Raw genomic sequence first — 14,210 nt, forward strand, 5'->3', positions numbered from 1 at the left:
TAACATCAGCAAACTGAATCCTGCCTTTAACTACACATTTACTGGATATATAAAAAACAAGTTGTAGTATCTGCAGTTCACTGTATGAATCAATCAAACATTATTTGTATAGAACCTTTCATAGAGGTCAGTGCAGCTCAAAGTGCTTCACAATTGATTGATGAGACAAAAGTAAGATAAAACACAAGATAAGCCATAAGTAATCAATAAAAAGGTCAATAAAATTGGGTTAAAATAACCCTGACACTAATATTAACAGACATGAAATTGAATAATAACAATGTAATAAACTTAGAAATGAACTGGCTCAAAAGCCAGGCTAAGATGTGTTTGAAGCTCTCAACACTTCCAGCTGCTCTCAGGTCCTCGGGTCCAGGGATCCAGCTTGGAGCAAAAAAGCTGCCTCCATAAAGGTTCATGTCTCAAACTTGATTAATGGTTCAGTTTATAAGAGCACGAATCGATTTTATACCGAATAACTTAAGGCTGAGCCAGGCTAGCTGTTTCCCTCTGTTTTCAGTCTCTGTGCGAAGCCAAGTTAACCAGCTCCTGGCTGTAGCTTTAAAGGTAATGGTCAGATATGAGAGAGGCATCAATATTCCCATCTTAACGTTATGAAGGAACCCAATTAGCATAATTCCCAAAACTATTCCTTTCAGTTGGAGTTGATCAATATGCACATATGGTAAATTAACACGACAAGGCAATGATGTGGTCTAAACAGTGTTGTGGTGAATATGAACTGATGGATATACGTTTCTGGTGTAGCTACTTACAGCCAGGAACAACATGCAGTACATGGAGAATGAGGCGTGGCCCGAGTAGAAGGACAACCTGCGAAGGAAATACAAGAGAATGACTCAACGCTTTTTCATTCATTTGCAATGAAAAAGAAAAAAACCACAAGTTCGAAGAGATGTCTTGTATTATTGTATGGATCATTATTACACGTTATTAGTCAGACACAAAAGCCCAACAACACCACAGCCTGGTAGACCCCATATTTAGGGATTATAGTGGAGTTGATGGTCACTGACAGGTAAGTGAGTGGCTGTGTGTGTTCTGCGAGCCCTCATGCCTCCATGTCTCCCTGCCCCGGTTTCTTCCTGTTTATAATAATAGTGCTGTGGTCTCATACCGTTGTCAGGACCACGTCTGCAGAAACAGCCTTGTATGAACACACACACCCCATGTAATGTAACTGTACACCGGTTTATTTGGCGTGCTATTCGACTCCGGCACTCGATGAGGGGGTCCTAGGCTTCGCGAGATAGAATAAGAAGAGATGTGTATTTCAGTGCTGCTTGTTACCGAGAGGCCGGTTTACTGAGCTGTTTGGATAAACGTGGAAGGTAAATCCCTCAAACCGGACCACAGAGACGTGGAAAAACTAAATAGCTCCTCTGGGGGTTTTTACTCTGCCAAAATAAACAACAGTCAACCTGCTGAAAACTCCCCCGTGGCTCAGTCATCTCTTACACAAATACAGTATTTTTTTTTTTTAGGAAAGCTAGCACTGTAGCCCTGTCACTCAGTTGATCTATCAGTCCATCACTTCGGTTCAGAAAAATGTTAATTCAAAATCTATTTTATCTGAGATTTCAGATGATGATAAATAATTCCTACATTCAAGCTGTGTTTGTAGACTGCTGTTCTCCATCCAGCAGACAAATACGAAAAGATATGACGTTTAGAATAACAATTAAGACCTCATTTTAGAAGCTGAAATCGTGGGTTCGTAATTCATTATCATCATCATCTTGAGTTAGTGATTCATCATTCAGCACACCACTGGTACCATGGTAACACAACCCAGCTGACCAATGCCATGCTAACACTGACCTCTGTGGCGTCAGATTAAAGCTCAGTCACACCCACAGAGAGCTGCACTCATTCTATATTCATGGTTTCAGTTGGCATGAATAATTTGTGTCTTGTGGATTCCTTCCTTACAAGAGAACAAACATTTTCCCACTAAAGTTTCATCCAACTTAATGTATTTTTCTCTTTTACAGGAAAACCAATGCAGTTGTGACAGCAGGCCTCCCCTCTTCTGTGGAAGTTGAACTCGGCTGAGGAGGAATCATGTTACTGTAAGAGGATCCATAACCTGCTCTCTCCTCTGCTGCTGCATTTATTCACTCTGTTAGTGACAAGCAGAACATCTTAAAAGCCTCCGATATCTTCCTCGTCTCACCATGTTTTTCTCCTGGCCGGCTGACGTCTGTTTATGCTACGTCTAACAAGAAAAAAAGTACAGACTGCAGTGTACGTAGCGATGAGGCTGCAGGAAATGTCAACAATTGTGCACCACACCCTGGGTAATGTACAGCAGAGGAGAAACGGGTGGGTGGGCACATTTCCACTCAGCTCTCAGACTCAGAGGCTGCGGCTCGGAGAAACACTCCGACCTGTGAGAACAATGACCTGACCTTTAGGAAGAACAGAGGGGAAAAGCGTAGAAAGTTCCTCTCAGCTCTTAAAGATCCTCCTCTACACTGATACGAGGGGCACAGTTGATGTCACCGCTCAGGCCCCTGCTTCTATAATTACCACTGTTGTCTGTGGTCGTTACCAGATCAGAATGGGAAGTGGAAATCCTCTCCGCCTACTTTGCTTCCTGCTGCTCTGGGCTGATAAGGAACAGCTTGGAATCGAAGCAGAAACTTCAGATTCCTGTAGTGTTACTCTGCTCTACTATCTCACTAAGAACACTCCCTTGTATCATCCACGTGCACAGATTCACTTACAGCCTCACATGAGCCTGGACATGTAAATTATGATTAAAGCATTTAAAAACTTGTGAAGCGTTTTCAGATTTCTCATCATAACTGTTATTTAAAATTCACCCCTTTAACTGGAATACTATTATTGCTTCTCTAAAATGTGTCCTCCTGATTTCTGAACAAGGCTCTTCCTCTCAAATCATAGTGAGGTCCCATCTTTGATCCATTACAGTCAGTATTAGATTATAAGAGATTATTAACTCTACACATGATTTTAATACATTTTAGAGTCTTTACTGTTAAAAAGAAGGAATTTGTTGTTTCAGTGGCTCTGTTAGTTACACATGGAACCAAAGTGAACAGTATATAAAGGAGATGAAGCTTTATTTAGAAAATGTTTTGATTGCCTAATAAAACATTCTGATAATGTAGAAAAGTTAAGAAATACAATGTTTTTTTTAAATCTTCGTGTTCAAGATAGGATCATGTTCATGTTCAAGCGAATCTTGTCACCGCTGAGCTGCTGCTCATTGAGCTCATCGCTTTTAATGGACAGAAGTACCTTAAGACGTGTATGAACATTTGTATCAACTCTCTTCGTACAGCGGTGGTAGCCGTAAAAGAACAATGGTCAGAGTTAAATTTGAAACAAATAAAACAGGGAGAGACAACAGGTGTTTTGAGATGAAATGACCCCTACCTGCCCTCGTTGACCTTGGTTGCGTCTCCGTTGCATGTGAAGTCTTCGATATAAGCCCCCAATGAACAGTTGATATGGTTCCAGTCGGGCCTGCAAACGTCCAGGAAGTGTGGCCTGAGCCGGCCGATGGAATACTTGGCGATGTCGGTCAGAGACTGGCTCATGGCGGCACCAAAGAGAAAGGTGCCGATTGCTTTGTAAACAGAAGCAACGTAGCTGCCGAAAGACGACTTGGATTTGATGCGATTTAGATAAACTGAAAGGCACTCGCCAATGATCATCTGTAAGAGGGAGGGGAAGGAGGGAGGAGACGGAGTCAGACGTTTGCACAGATAAACAAACTCCAAGAAGAAAATCAAAGATGCAACTGAAAGAACTATACAACATCAGAGCCAGCAATATTCCCTAATCCCATCACCACTATCTTCACAGAAAGCTATCTCCTTTATTTAACTGCTTTTAGAGGAATAGTTGGACTTTTTTAGAAATACACAATCGTTCTTGTCGAGGATATTGATACCACTCTCACATCTCATATTGGTTAATCATAAACGACAGCTAGCAGCCAGCTAACTTAGCTTAGCACAGCTGATGTGTCTTTGTCCGAACAAAAATCACCTTCCCACCACAAATTAGTAGTTTTTATTTATTAAATAAACAAGATATAGCGTATAAATATGAGATTATGATATTCAAATCAATCAAATATACTTTATTGTCCCATGGGGAAATTTGTCTTGGGCCAAAGTGCTACAGCAGCTGCAGAACAGTACATTGTGTAACAAACAACATAACTAGATAAATGGATTCTTTCAAAGCCTTTGGGCAGAGGCAGGCCAATTGTTTCTCTCTCTTTCACATCATTATGCTAAGCTAACCAATGCTGCTAACCAATGCTGAACCCGTTACATTTTGGGGCACTTCCTTTGACATGGTGAGATAGGACGTTAGCCTTGGCGGAGGTGTATGCATTCTCTGAGCATCCTTCTAGTTAACAACATGACACCTGAGAGTGGTAGAATAATTCTTCTCTCCTAACTCTGGGCAAGAAAGCAATGTCAATGTCAAACCATTCCGTTAAATACATTGAACAACAACAAATATTATTATTATTATGTTTTGGCAGTATTTGTACCAAATGCATTCCTCTCAGATAGTAAATACTGTTGGAAATATCATGAGCAAAGGAAGAGGTCCACTTAAAATAATTAACTTGAATCCTTTAGTTGGCTGTAAATGTTTGTATTAGACCATGCCTGTTGTTAGATGTCATCGTAAAACATTTGTATATCATTTGTGTATGTGAGCTTGTACTTGAGTGTGTTCATAACGCTGTGGGATACATCAGAGGAATGACTCATGACTTCCCCTTGTTGGCATTGTTATGGTTCAGGTGCATGTGAATGCTTTTGTTTGGCAACAGTGTGAGCAGATAACAGGCCCAGGGGCCGAAGACTCGTCTGACATAAAAGCTGTTGACGGGACTTTATTGCTGCCGCTTTGCTTCCAGTATCTTTAAATGCTGAGAACTACAAACTTCTGCTGATGTGTCACTAAAGATTTAAGTTGTCGGTATCTAATAGAGCTGCTTTACCTCAACTAAGTCCAGCTGTACATTTTATACAGTATGTTTACAATGGAGGATGGATGTCAGCGTTATTTCATTCATCCGTGGAGGTTAAAGCTACAGTATGGAAACTTTCTGTAAAACCTCACTTGTCTTTAGTGAAAGGACATTTTCACTGCTTTTATATAGAATTGAACTGGGTCTATTTTAGACTTTTTAACTGCTACATCAGTTTTTATCCTGTTTATTCAACAGACCGAGGTTAACACCTCACTGCTTGTGACTTGACTTTGCCTCATTAAGCATCTTCCCGTCACAGTGGCTGCAGATTTAGTTAGTAGTGGAAAATATCAAAATATGTGTTAGAGTGATTTTTGGGGGCTGATACCGATATTACAGAGTCAAAGACTTCTGATACCACCAATACAACTAAATATATTGAAGTTGAATTCAGAAAATTAACATTATTTTTGTTAAATAAACATAAATACAGAATTTTCTGAATTGTTTGTTCTGTATAATGAAAGCTGTCATAAGAGCAGACATAAACGCAGATGAGTCTGTGACAGTCTAATATCAGCTGATTCTTACTGACCAATCGATTTTTGTCAGGCTTTTAACGGCGTGTCTCAGAGCACTTCTCCATGTCATCTTGAAAACAGTTTCTACAACATGCTATTAGGAAACTAAACTAAGGTTAATGGTAGCGATGGTTAATTCAAGCAGTTAAAACACATACATTATTACAGAATAATCAATAAACCAGCAACCATGGTTAAAGAGAAAGGAAGAAGTTAAAAGTGGATGAAGATGAGCAGCAAATATTGAAGGAGGAGTGTAAGAAGATATGATAAGTACCAAAGAGAAAACAGTTTGCAAGAACAAAACTGATGCACTTACAGTGAGTATTACGACGGGAATCATGACACCCCCTAACAACTGATAGGAGATGGTCTCCTCTTTATCGGGGTACTTGATTGAATCATCATTACAGAAAAAGCCCCGTTGGAAAGGACTGTGTTGCACAGTGAGTATTACAAACGGGAGTCCAGCTAGCAGAGAAAGCAGTGAGAGAAAAGCACAAATAAAAAAAACATGTTATAAAGATGTCACAGCGACTCAGACCCGCGCCCATGATGCAACGGGGAGTGGCTGTGCGAAGATGGAGACGGTAGCCATGCGAGAGATGCGTCCTCTGCATCGTCCGCCATCTTCTGCAAATATTAATGGTTATAAGTGGAACGAGAGAGTTGAATGCTGTTAAAGAGTGAAAGTTAAAAGAGCAAACTTTAGAGCACAAAAAAAATGACATTTCTGAGGAGGTGAATGAGACGTGAGCCCTGTAACTTTCTCTTCTAGGCTGTGATAGGTGCAGCGGACGGGTTGTTGGATTGGGGATGTGGTTGACTTCGCTCCAGCAGACCCACAGGAAGCTGAAGCTGTCAGTGCGTGAGAAGAAGCAGCCATCTCACAGACTGTGCATCCCTTACATGACTGAAACTCTACACCACATTACGCACGCTGGTCACTTTCACCCGCAGTTTTTTGAATTTCTCTTCCCTTCAGGAAAAAGATAAGACTTTACATCTTATTACATCTGACTTCCAAGCTAACACTCTAAATTCCCACATGCTTTCCTGCAGTTTGGCAGACGGTGAGTTGTTTGAAGATTAGACAGCAGTAACATTTAAGAATATAAATAGAGCAACAGATTGAGGTTATGAATACTCGTGATACATACAGAACTTGATGGAAGAGATTAACTACTGATATCACAAAGTAATAAGAGGACACACACACACACACACACACACGCACTGAGCAATTTCTCAGAAAACGATCACCCCGGTCCAGAAGTGCATTCCAGCTATTTTAAGGAACAGAGGGACACAGCACGCAGCCTGCATGTAATTAACAACAGCAACACAGATTTAGCCAAAGAGATAAAAATAAAATAAAAAAAATAACAAGACTTTCCTTCCTTCATATCATCCACATTCAGATTAACACATTCATTTGTGGTTCTGGTCTTTTGTGTGAGGTTGAGTTTGTGTCTGGCTGGACTGAATGTTTAGTGCTGGACTCATCACATATTCAACGATATTAGAAATAGTTTGTAAGGTAAATATATTTCGTGTTGTATTTTATCTGTAGCCTGAATATTGAATGACGTATCATATTAAGCTATGAGCTGATTGAAATAATAATTTTATGGCAGAAAGCCTCATAAACCCTGTGGTAAGTGAGATCAAACAAACCTTTGTTCTAGGACTGTTTATGATCTTGCACATGTGTGTGTGTGTGCCTGTGTGTTTGTATAGATGCAGCAGAATTTATTATTTGTTTCAATTGTTTTAAAGTGGACATCCTCCTTTACCTTCAGCTTAGTAGAACTAAAGTACATTTCCAGTATTTGGCTTCAATAACAGTGACAGTTAAAATGATCTGTAGTATCTCTAGTAAACAGGAAGCTAGTCATTATGAAAATGTGTTGGCTTTCAAACATACTGGTCTTGCTGGCTCTGTGAGTCCTAACACAAGGAAAAACAAGTGTAACTGAAAACAATAATTTCTGCTTTCCTTGTAGGCGTGCTGGTACACCAGATCTTACCAAACACCCTGACACACCTTGGAATGCTTTATTGTCATGAGTTACACCTGTGGCTGGAAAGTCAGCTCATTTTCCATGAGACTGGTCGTGTCTACACTACGTCATGACTCCTACTTACGCAGCTAATGGGCAGGGTGAAGCCCACAGTGTAGAGAACTGTGGAGGTGATAGTGCTGCTGTGGAACGGGTACTTGATGCTGTCGTCGTTACAGAAAAAGCCCCTCTGGTAGGGGCGGATCTTACCCAGGTTAAAGGCTGCCAGAGGCAGACCTCCTGTGGACAGAGATCAGGAGGAGTTAAGGCTGGAAGAAGTCAGACATGGCAGAGAAAGTGAGGGAGCTGAGGGACAAGGGTGGAGGTCTTCTACTGTCATCTTTCGGGTGGAGGTGAAAGACCCCCAACCTTTCCAGCAACCGATCTGAGAATATGATTAGCTTCTTTATATGTTTCTTATTGCTACTAAACCCAATGAAAAAACCACAACAATGTGCTAAATCCGCCACAAGCCCACTTCTTCTAAGAAAATAAACTTATTTTTATGTAAAATATAAAACATGAATTCACATTGTGTGTTCTGTTTACATAAAAGTTTTCATTTCATATCAGCAAACACCAATATGTCTGTGAACCTCTCAGATGAGCCATTATCACCAAACCAATACATATTGGTTGGGTGCTAGAAAAATATTTTATGATTGGTCATTTATGTAGCACAGAGGGTTGTCACGTTTTTGGACGGAGCCTTGATGGAAAGTGGTGTGAAAGGAGCTGTGGACGTTACCTAACACTCCCTACAGATACAACACCATAAAGTTAATGGATCATGCTGATTCGTTTTCAGAGTGCAAAGTCCATACAGGGTAACACTGCCATCATTTCTCTGACTGTTTAGCCCAGAGTTGTTCATCCATTTGAACAGAAGTTGAGGGTCTGTTATATTATTGCACATTAACAGTCCCTGTCAAATAAAGGCAGAAAAGACTTGTCCTCACATGAGGACACACCTTTTAACCAACAAACTGTCTATGAGCGACTTCAAACTAACTCCTCTGGTATTTTTGTTCTGTCGCTTCTGCAGCTGTTCACGCCTTCAGCTGTGCCATCCAAAATTTGACAGGCAACAACAGCTGGAGATGCCAGTGAGTCGGGACAGAAACAGGCCAACGGCAGGACATGGGCAAGACCCCACTGTAACTTTCTAACAGTGTTACAATTTACTCTGCTCTCATCTGCAACCAAACAGCTTCACAACACATAATACAGAAATAAAGACAAATGTGGATATATTGTAGCATAAATACATATTTCCATGTGATATCTTATCAAGACTCAATAGCAGCCACTCCGTCCCTGCTAATGCATTTCAGAAACTCACATTTATCATGTTCATGTTCTTATTTCATTCAGTGTCAGTGTTACACGCAGCCGAGCATGACTGCTGGTAACAGCCTCAGTCTGGAGACTCTCACAGATGATTATAATTTAGTGTGTGCGTGCATGTGTCATTAGCAGAATAATCAAGTTGGCGTCTGCATCAGTCGTCTAAACAGCTCACAGAGATTGTACAGTCGCACTGCTCCTCACCAGGTCAAATCCCCTGCACCCAGAACATGTGTTTCTCTTTTGGTTGGTGGGAAGTTGGACTTTCATAGTGCAGAGTGTCGCACGTGTTCAGTAATAGATGTCAGTTTTTTTTTTTACCATTATCGGTTTAGTTTTGAGGCTATTATGGTGCAACGTCAAACTTTGAGGCACTCGGTACATATGAGGAGAATGGACTTTACAGTGAGGCAGGACACATTTAATTTATTGTATTCTACTGGATAATTTAAGATTTTGTGTAGAAGACACAAATTATTATTCCAAGGAGAGTATCTCTGTACATCTTGAAAAATATGCGCAGGGAGGGTACAAACAATATTACATTCATCCTGCAAGCAAAACATACGAGAGCTGAAGGGCACGGCCAAATATTATAACAAGATAAAGTCAATGTCGGTAAGTGTCACGATAAATGTCACATTGTTATTTGTTTTAAGTTTGATGACTGATTCCTGCTCCTGGGTGAAGGTCGTGGTTTTAAACTAAAGAATGCAAAACATTTTTAAAATTCTGAGGTAGATCAATTATGTGTCATACCTCCTCACTGAGCTTACACATTGCACAAGCATTATATCGATATATTGGACTTTTGTGATATTGCTATCGATAATAATTATATGGGGATAATGTTGTATTGCCCAGTCCCACTTTAGACTGTGTAAGTGGAGCCATAGCCTGATGAGTCATCGTACAAATCAATTATCCATAATCAGATTTGAAGCCTCAGAGGCCGTGTCTCAGCAGAACTGAAACATGGCCGCTCTCTGAGAGGCTGAGAGGCATTACAGGGATCTTAAACTGTAATAGCCTGACATTCACTTGTCTTACATGTTCTGAGGGGGAAACTTTGTGTTTCATGAACCCGAATGAGGTGAGAGATGTCAGTGTTGACACGTGGGTTTAAAACATACACTGAAAAGAAGTAGTTCCTCTTATAACTCACTTTTCTCAGACATTTTGTTGTTTGTTGTTGTTGTTTTTGTTTGAGTTCAGGGAGTAGAAACCAGTTTATGGACAAACACAGTTAACTTGAAGTTTCAATATTTGAGTAAATTCAACATTAGTGAATGAGCTGCAAAATGTCAGACACGACATGTGCTGCAATAATAAGTGTGGTAATCCATTATTCGTCATTATTTCAAAGCAAAAATGGGAAATATTTAAATGTAATTAATTTTGGATTTTAGCCCATTTATCAGAGAAAACAAGGTATTTTCAACACGTCACTTACGACTCTGCGAACATACAATCAACATTTAACACAATTTATTGTCCAAACAACTGATCAACTCATTTAGAACATGATCTGCAGACAAATCAAAATATAGATGATTATTAGTTGCAAACTCAACTCAAATACCACTTGTACTCGGGTAGAAATCCAATGCATAGGCGTGTATATACACTTTGACTATTTGAAGCAAATAAACATTTATCAATGAGACAGTAACCATAGTAACCATATACTGTATATGCGACATGCCGACTTAGTTACAGCAGAGATGTGTTGCGTTTATTATCATATTATAATTCAAAACAGTGGCGGTCATTTGCATACAATGGAAACAAGGAACATGGGACTCTTCACTGCATTGATCAGCCTTTACTTATCAGATACAACAACATATATCGATTGATCATTGGAAGAATGAGAGGTTAAAATAGAGGGTGTTAAAGTCTCAGCAGCACAGAACCAGCCACCACACCCTTCGCGTGACGACAGGCTGTTCAATATCCACACAGGAGGTTCAGATTACATCACAGATCGGATCCTATGGGAACCAGCAGCAGCAGGAAAGATAAACACTCACCCAGGACGAGACAGGCTACGTCGAGCAGGACAAAGGGGATTCCTCTGGCCTCGAACATGTTTGCTCTTGTGTGTGTCGGAGTCGAGTCCCAGGCTTCCAGCTGCTCCTCAGTGATAAACACCGGGCTTGAGGTGGATGTGGGTGGGGGGTGAGTGAGTGGACGCTCCTCCTCGGGACGTCGCTGTTTCCGACTCAGGGAGGCAGATACAACAACCGCAGGCGCTCGGTTCAAGCCCTCGATAGGGAACGTGGACGCCCTCTTGTTGTGACAAACACACAGACCAGTCCGCCGGCGGCCAGAGAGAGGCTCATGTCAGGCGGAGAAACGCGTCTTCCGGCCGGGGGGCGGAGGACCGCAGCTCAGCCGGTGACTCCCCTGCTCCGCCATGTCATGTTATTAGAGCTGTGGAATGGAGCCGGTTGTCTCCGTCATGGAGGAGGAGACGGTCTTCGCCTGCAAGGTGACACCGGTGTGTCCTCCGGAGGATGTTCGGAGCCGGTGCCGCACGAGCCTGTTCGACGGTTGACGGAGAAGTCCGGAGGAGGCCGAAGCGGCAGGCCCGGTGCTGCCTTCACGGACAAGCGGAAATACGATATTAGCCAATGTGGTGACCTCACGCCACCGATTACATTTCACAATATTAATACAAAAACAGAAGGTGCACCGATACACATGTGAGGGAATAGTAACCAGTGAATCTTAAATAATAATCTTATAAAAATTTTGGGAGATAATATAACCATAATAAAAAAACGTTGTAAAATTGTAATTAATTAGTTGTTGGGCCAATACATTATACACTACCCCATTTGTGACACATGATAATGTGTGTATACACACAATATGCTGTATTAACTTCAGTAATTCTGTGTATTATATACATATATATATATATATATATATGTATATAATTATCTCGGATAGTTAAATTTACCATAGCATGTCAACTAAGCAATAATCACAACTGACTGTATTTAGCTCACTGACCCCATCTAATGTTCTGGAGGTTAAACTACACTAACAACAAAATACTCTACTACAGTTACACATACAGGTGAGTGTTGATGCATTTGTTGTTTTTACTGTTCACTCTTTTAATTAAGCAGGGTCTTAAATTAGATATTTCCCTGATTCTCTGACCGATCAAGAAAAAGTAATTAAAAGTAGCAATATAAAAACAAAGCTTATATGGAAAACTACTTTTACAAAACAATATTTGGCAATAAAATAATAAACAATATATTAGTATCATACACATTTTATATACACACATGTTTATTGTGTTATATGGTACTTAAGAAAAAAAAATGGAAAACAGTACATACAATACACAAATATTTTATTCAACTAATTTACATTAAATGAAAAGATAACATTGACATGTAAAGGTTTTTGATGTATTATTACAAGGAATGTTTCAATAAAACAAAAAAAAGTGCCTTTTTCACGTCTTTGGTCAAACACCAAAAATACATTGTTACATGATTGTTTTGATTGAAGAAGTGCTGGCAATTTAATTATGTGTGAGTATAATAAAACAAATGAAATATAAGCCACCACGAGGCAGCTGAAGATTGGCAGCAATACATGAAACATCCCATTTTCTCTTTCATTATTGCACTCTGAACTTTACTTATGACATGAGAAACAAAAACATAACAATCAAAAGTCTCATTCTGACTTGTTAAGTCGCCGTCAGCGTCATGACAGTGATCAGGATTACTGTCAGTCCGTTATTCGTCCTTTATCCATCCATTACGTGTGCACTAATTAATTATGTGACAAAAACACAACTAAGTCTATATCATGTTTTCTCTTTAAAAAAATAAACATGTGTAATAATATTAAGGGCACACACATACATCTTATACTCAGTAGGCTTTAGAGAAAAAAGTCATTTTACGGACAAATACGTAGAGATAATGCAATTTATGGCATGTTTTCCTTTAACTTTAACACCAACTCTCACCTAATTAAAAAGATGAATGGCACATACACACAATACTGCATTTTAAATGAGACAAACAGAACCGTATAAATGGTGACATACACAAGATAATAACAAACATAAATAAAAGTAACTGATCAATAATTTATAAAAAGCTTTACAAGGCCATTGCAGGCTTTGAAGAAGTCCTTCATTGTTTAACCTACATGCTATTCATTTTCATATTCAGTCCACTAGGTGGTTCTCTTTCCCTACATATAAAAACCTGTATTGACGAGACAGTGTTCAGGTTTTTTCTCTACACAAGGCACATGGTTCAGAAATGTTCCAGCTCAAAGTTCAGGCCCTGTCTTTTCTCTCTGAAAAGACTTGCTGCAGTTAAACAGGAAAACACAAATGCACATAATCGGACAAAAGAGTACTGCAGTAGTTTAGATGTTAATAGAAGCTGTTGAGATATTAATGCCTGACTCACTTTTATTGAGCCCACTAGTGACGTCACGTTGTCCATCCACAGCTACAACAGAGCAACATGATCTGGATCCTTTAAAGTTGGTTAAAAAGTCTTCACATTTTTCATTTAGGGAATAGTTGGATATTTTGGTAAATATGCTTATTCTCACTCTTCAAGAAAGTTTTACTAGACGAGTGATTCCTCTCTCATGCCTGGACACAAAATATGAAAATACAGCGGGCAGCCTTTCAACTTGCAGAGATGGAATGTAACTAAGCTTATTTACTCAAGTACTGTGTACTCTACGTAATATTAAAATAAGAACTTGTGTACATGTAGCGTACCTCAGTATTTTCATTTATGCCACTTCTACCCTCACTCCACTACATTTTAAAAGAGAAACTGCACTAAAATGAATTAACAGCTTTATGAGTAACTTTACAGATTGGACTTTTTGAATACTATACATATTTATGAATATGCTTTTAAACTTGTTTTGTTTTAGATTTAACTACAGTACAAAACCAAGTACACAGGTAGAGCTGAAATAATTAAATTAATTGCCAACTACTTACATTTTTCAATTGAACAAGCTGAAATTGTATGATTCAAGCATCGCAGATTTGAGAATATGGTGCTTTTCCGTTTAATATTTGTAATAAATAATTTTGATGTTCAATCAGACGTCAATTGATTTGAGAAAATTATCAAGAGACTGATCCTTGAAGAAAAATACAAAAAATTTAGAGAAAAATAAAATTGAGCCTTTCATGAAGTCGTACATTTCTAC

At 39.5% G+C, this 14,210-nt stretch overlaps 1 protein-coding gene across 2 annotated transcripts in view; it reads right to left on the reverse strand.

The window, feature by feature from the left end:
- plpp1a (phospholipid phosphatase 1a) overlaps window positions 1–11,579 on the reverse strand; it is a 14,643-nt gene extending 3,064 nt beyond the window's left edge. The window contains exons 1-4 of one of the 2 annotated variants that reach the window (XM_034603024.1): window positions 11,018–11,579; window positions 5,894–6,045; window positions 3,427–3,707; window positions 777–834 (exon numbers count right to left, since the gene is read on the reverse strand). In XM_034603024.1, the coding sequence (XP_034458915.1) occupies window positions 777–834; window positions 3,427–3,707; window positions 5,894–6,045; window positions 11,018–11,075 (549 nt within the window). In that variant the 5' untranslated portion in view covers window positions 11,076–11,579. Of the gene's footprint in view, window positions 1–776; window positions 835–3,426; window positions 3,708–5,893; window positions 6,046–7,722; window positions 7,878–11,017 lie in introns of both variants that reach the window. The other variant, XM_034603023.1, reaches the window with a different exon arrangement.
- Between the last annotated feature and the right edge of the window lie 2,631 nt (window positions 11,580–14,210).

The sequence above is a fragment of the Hippoglossus hippoglossus genome, chromosome 12 (assembly GCF_009819705.1).
Source record: "Hippoglossus hippoglossus isolate fHipHip1 chromosome 12, fHipHip1.pri, whole genome shotgun sequence".
Taxonomy (NCBI): domain Eukaryota; kingdom Metazoa; phylum Chordata; class Actinopteri; order Pleuronectiformes; family Pleuronectidae; genus Hippoglossus; species Hippoglossus hippoglossus.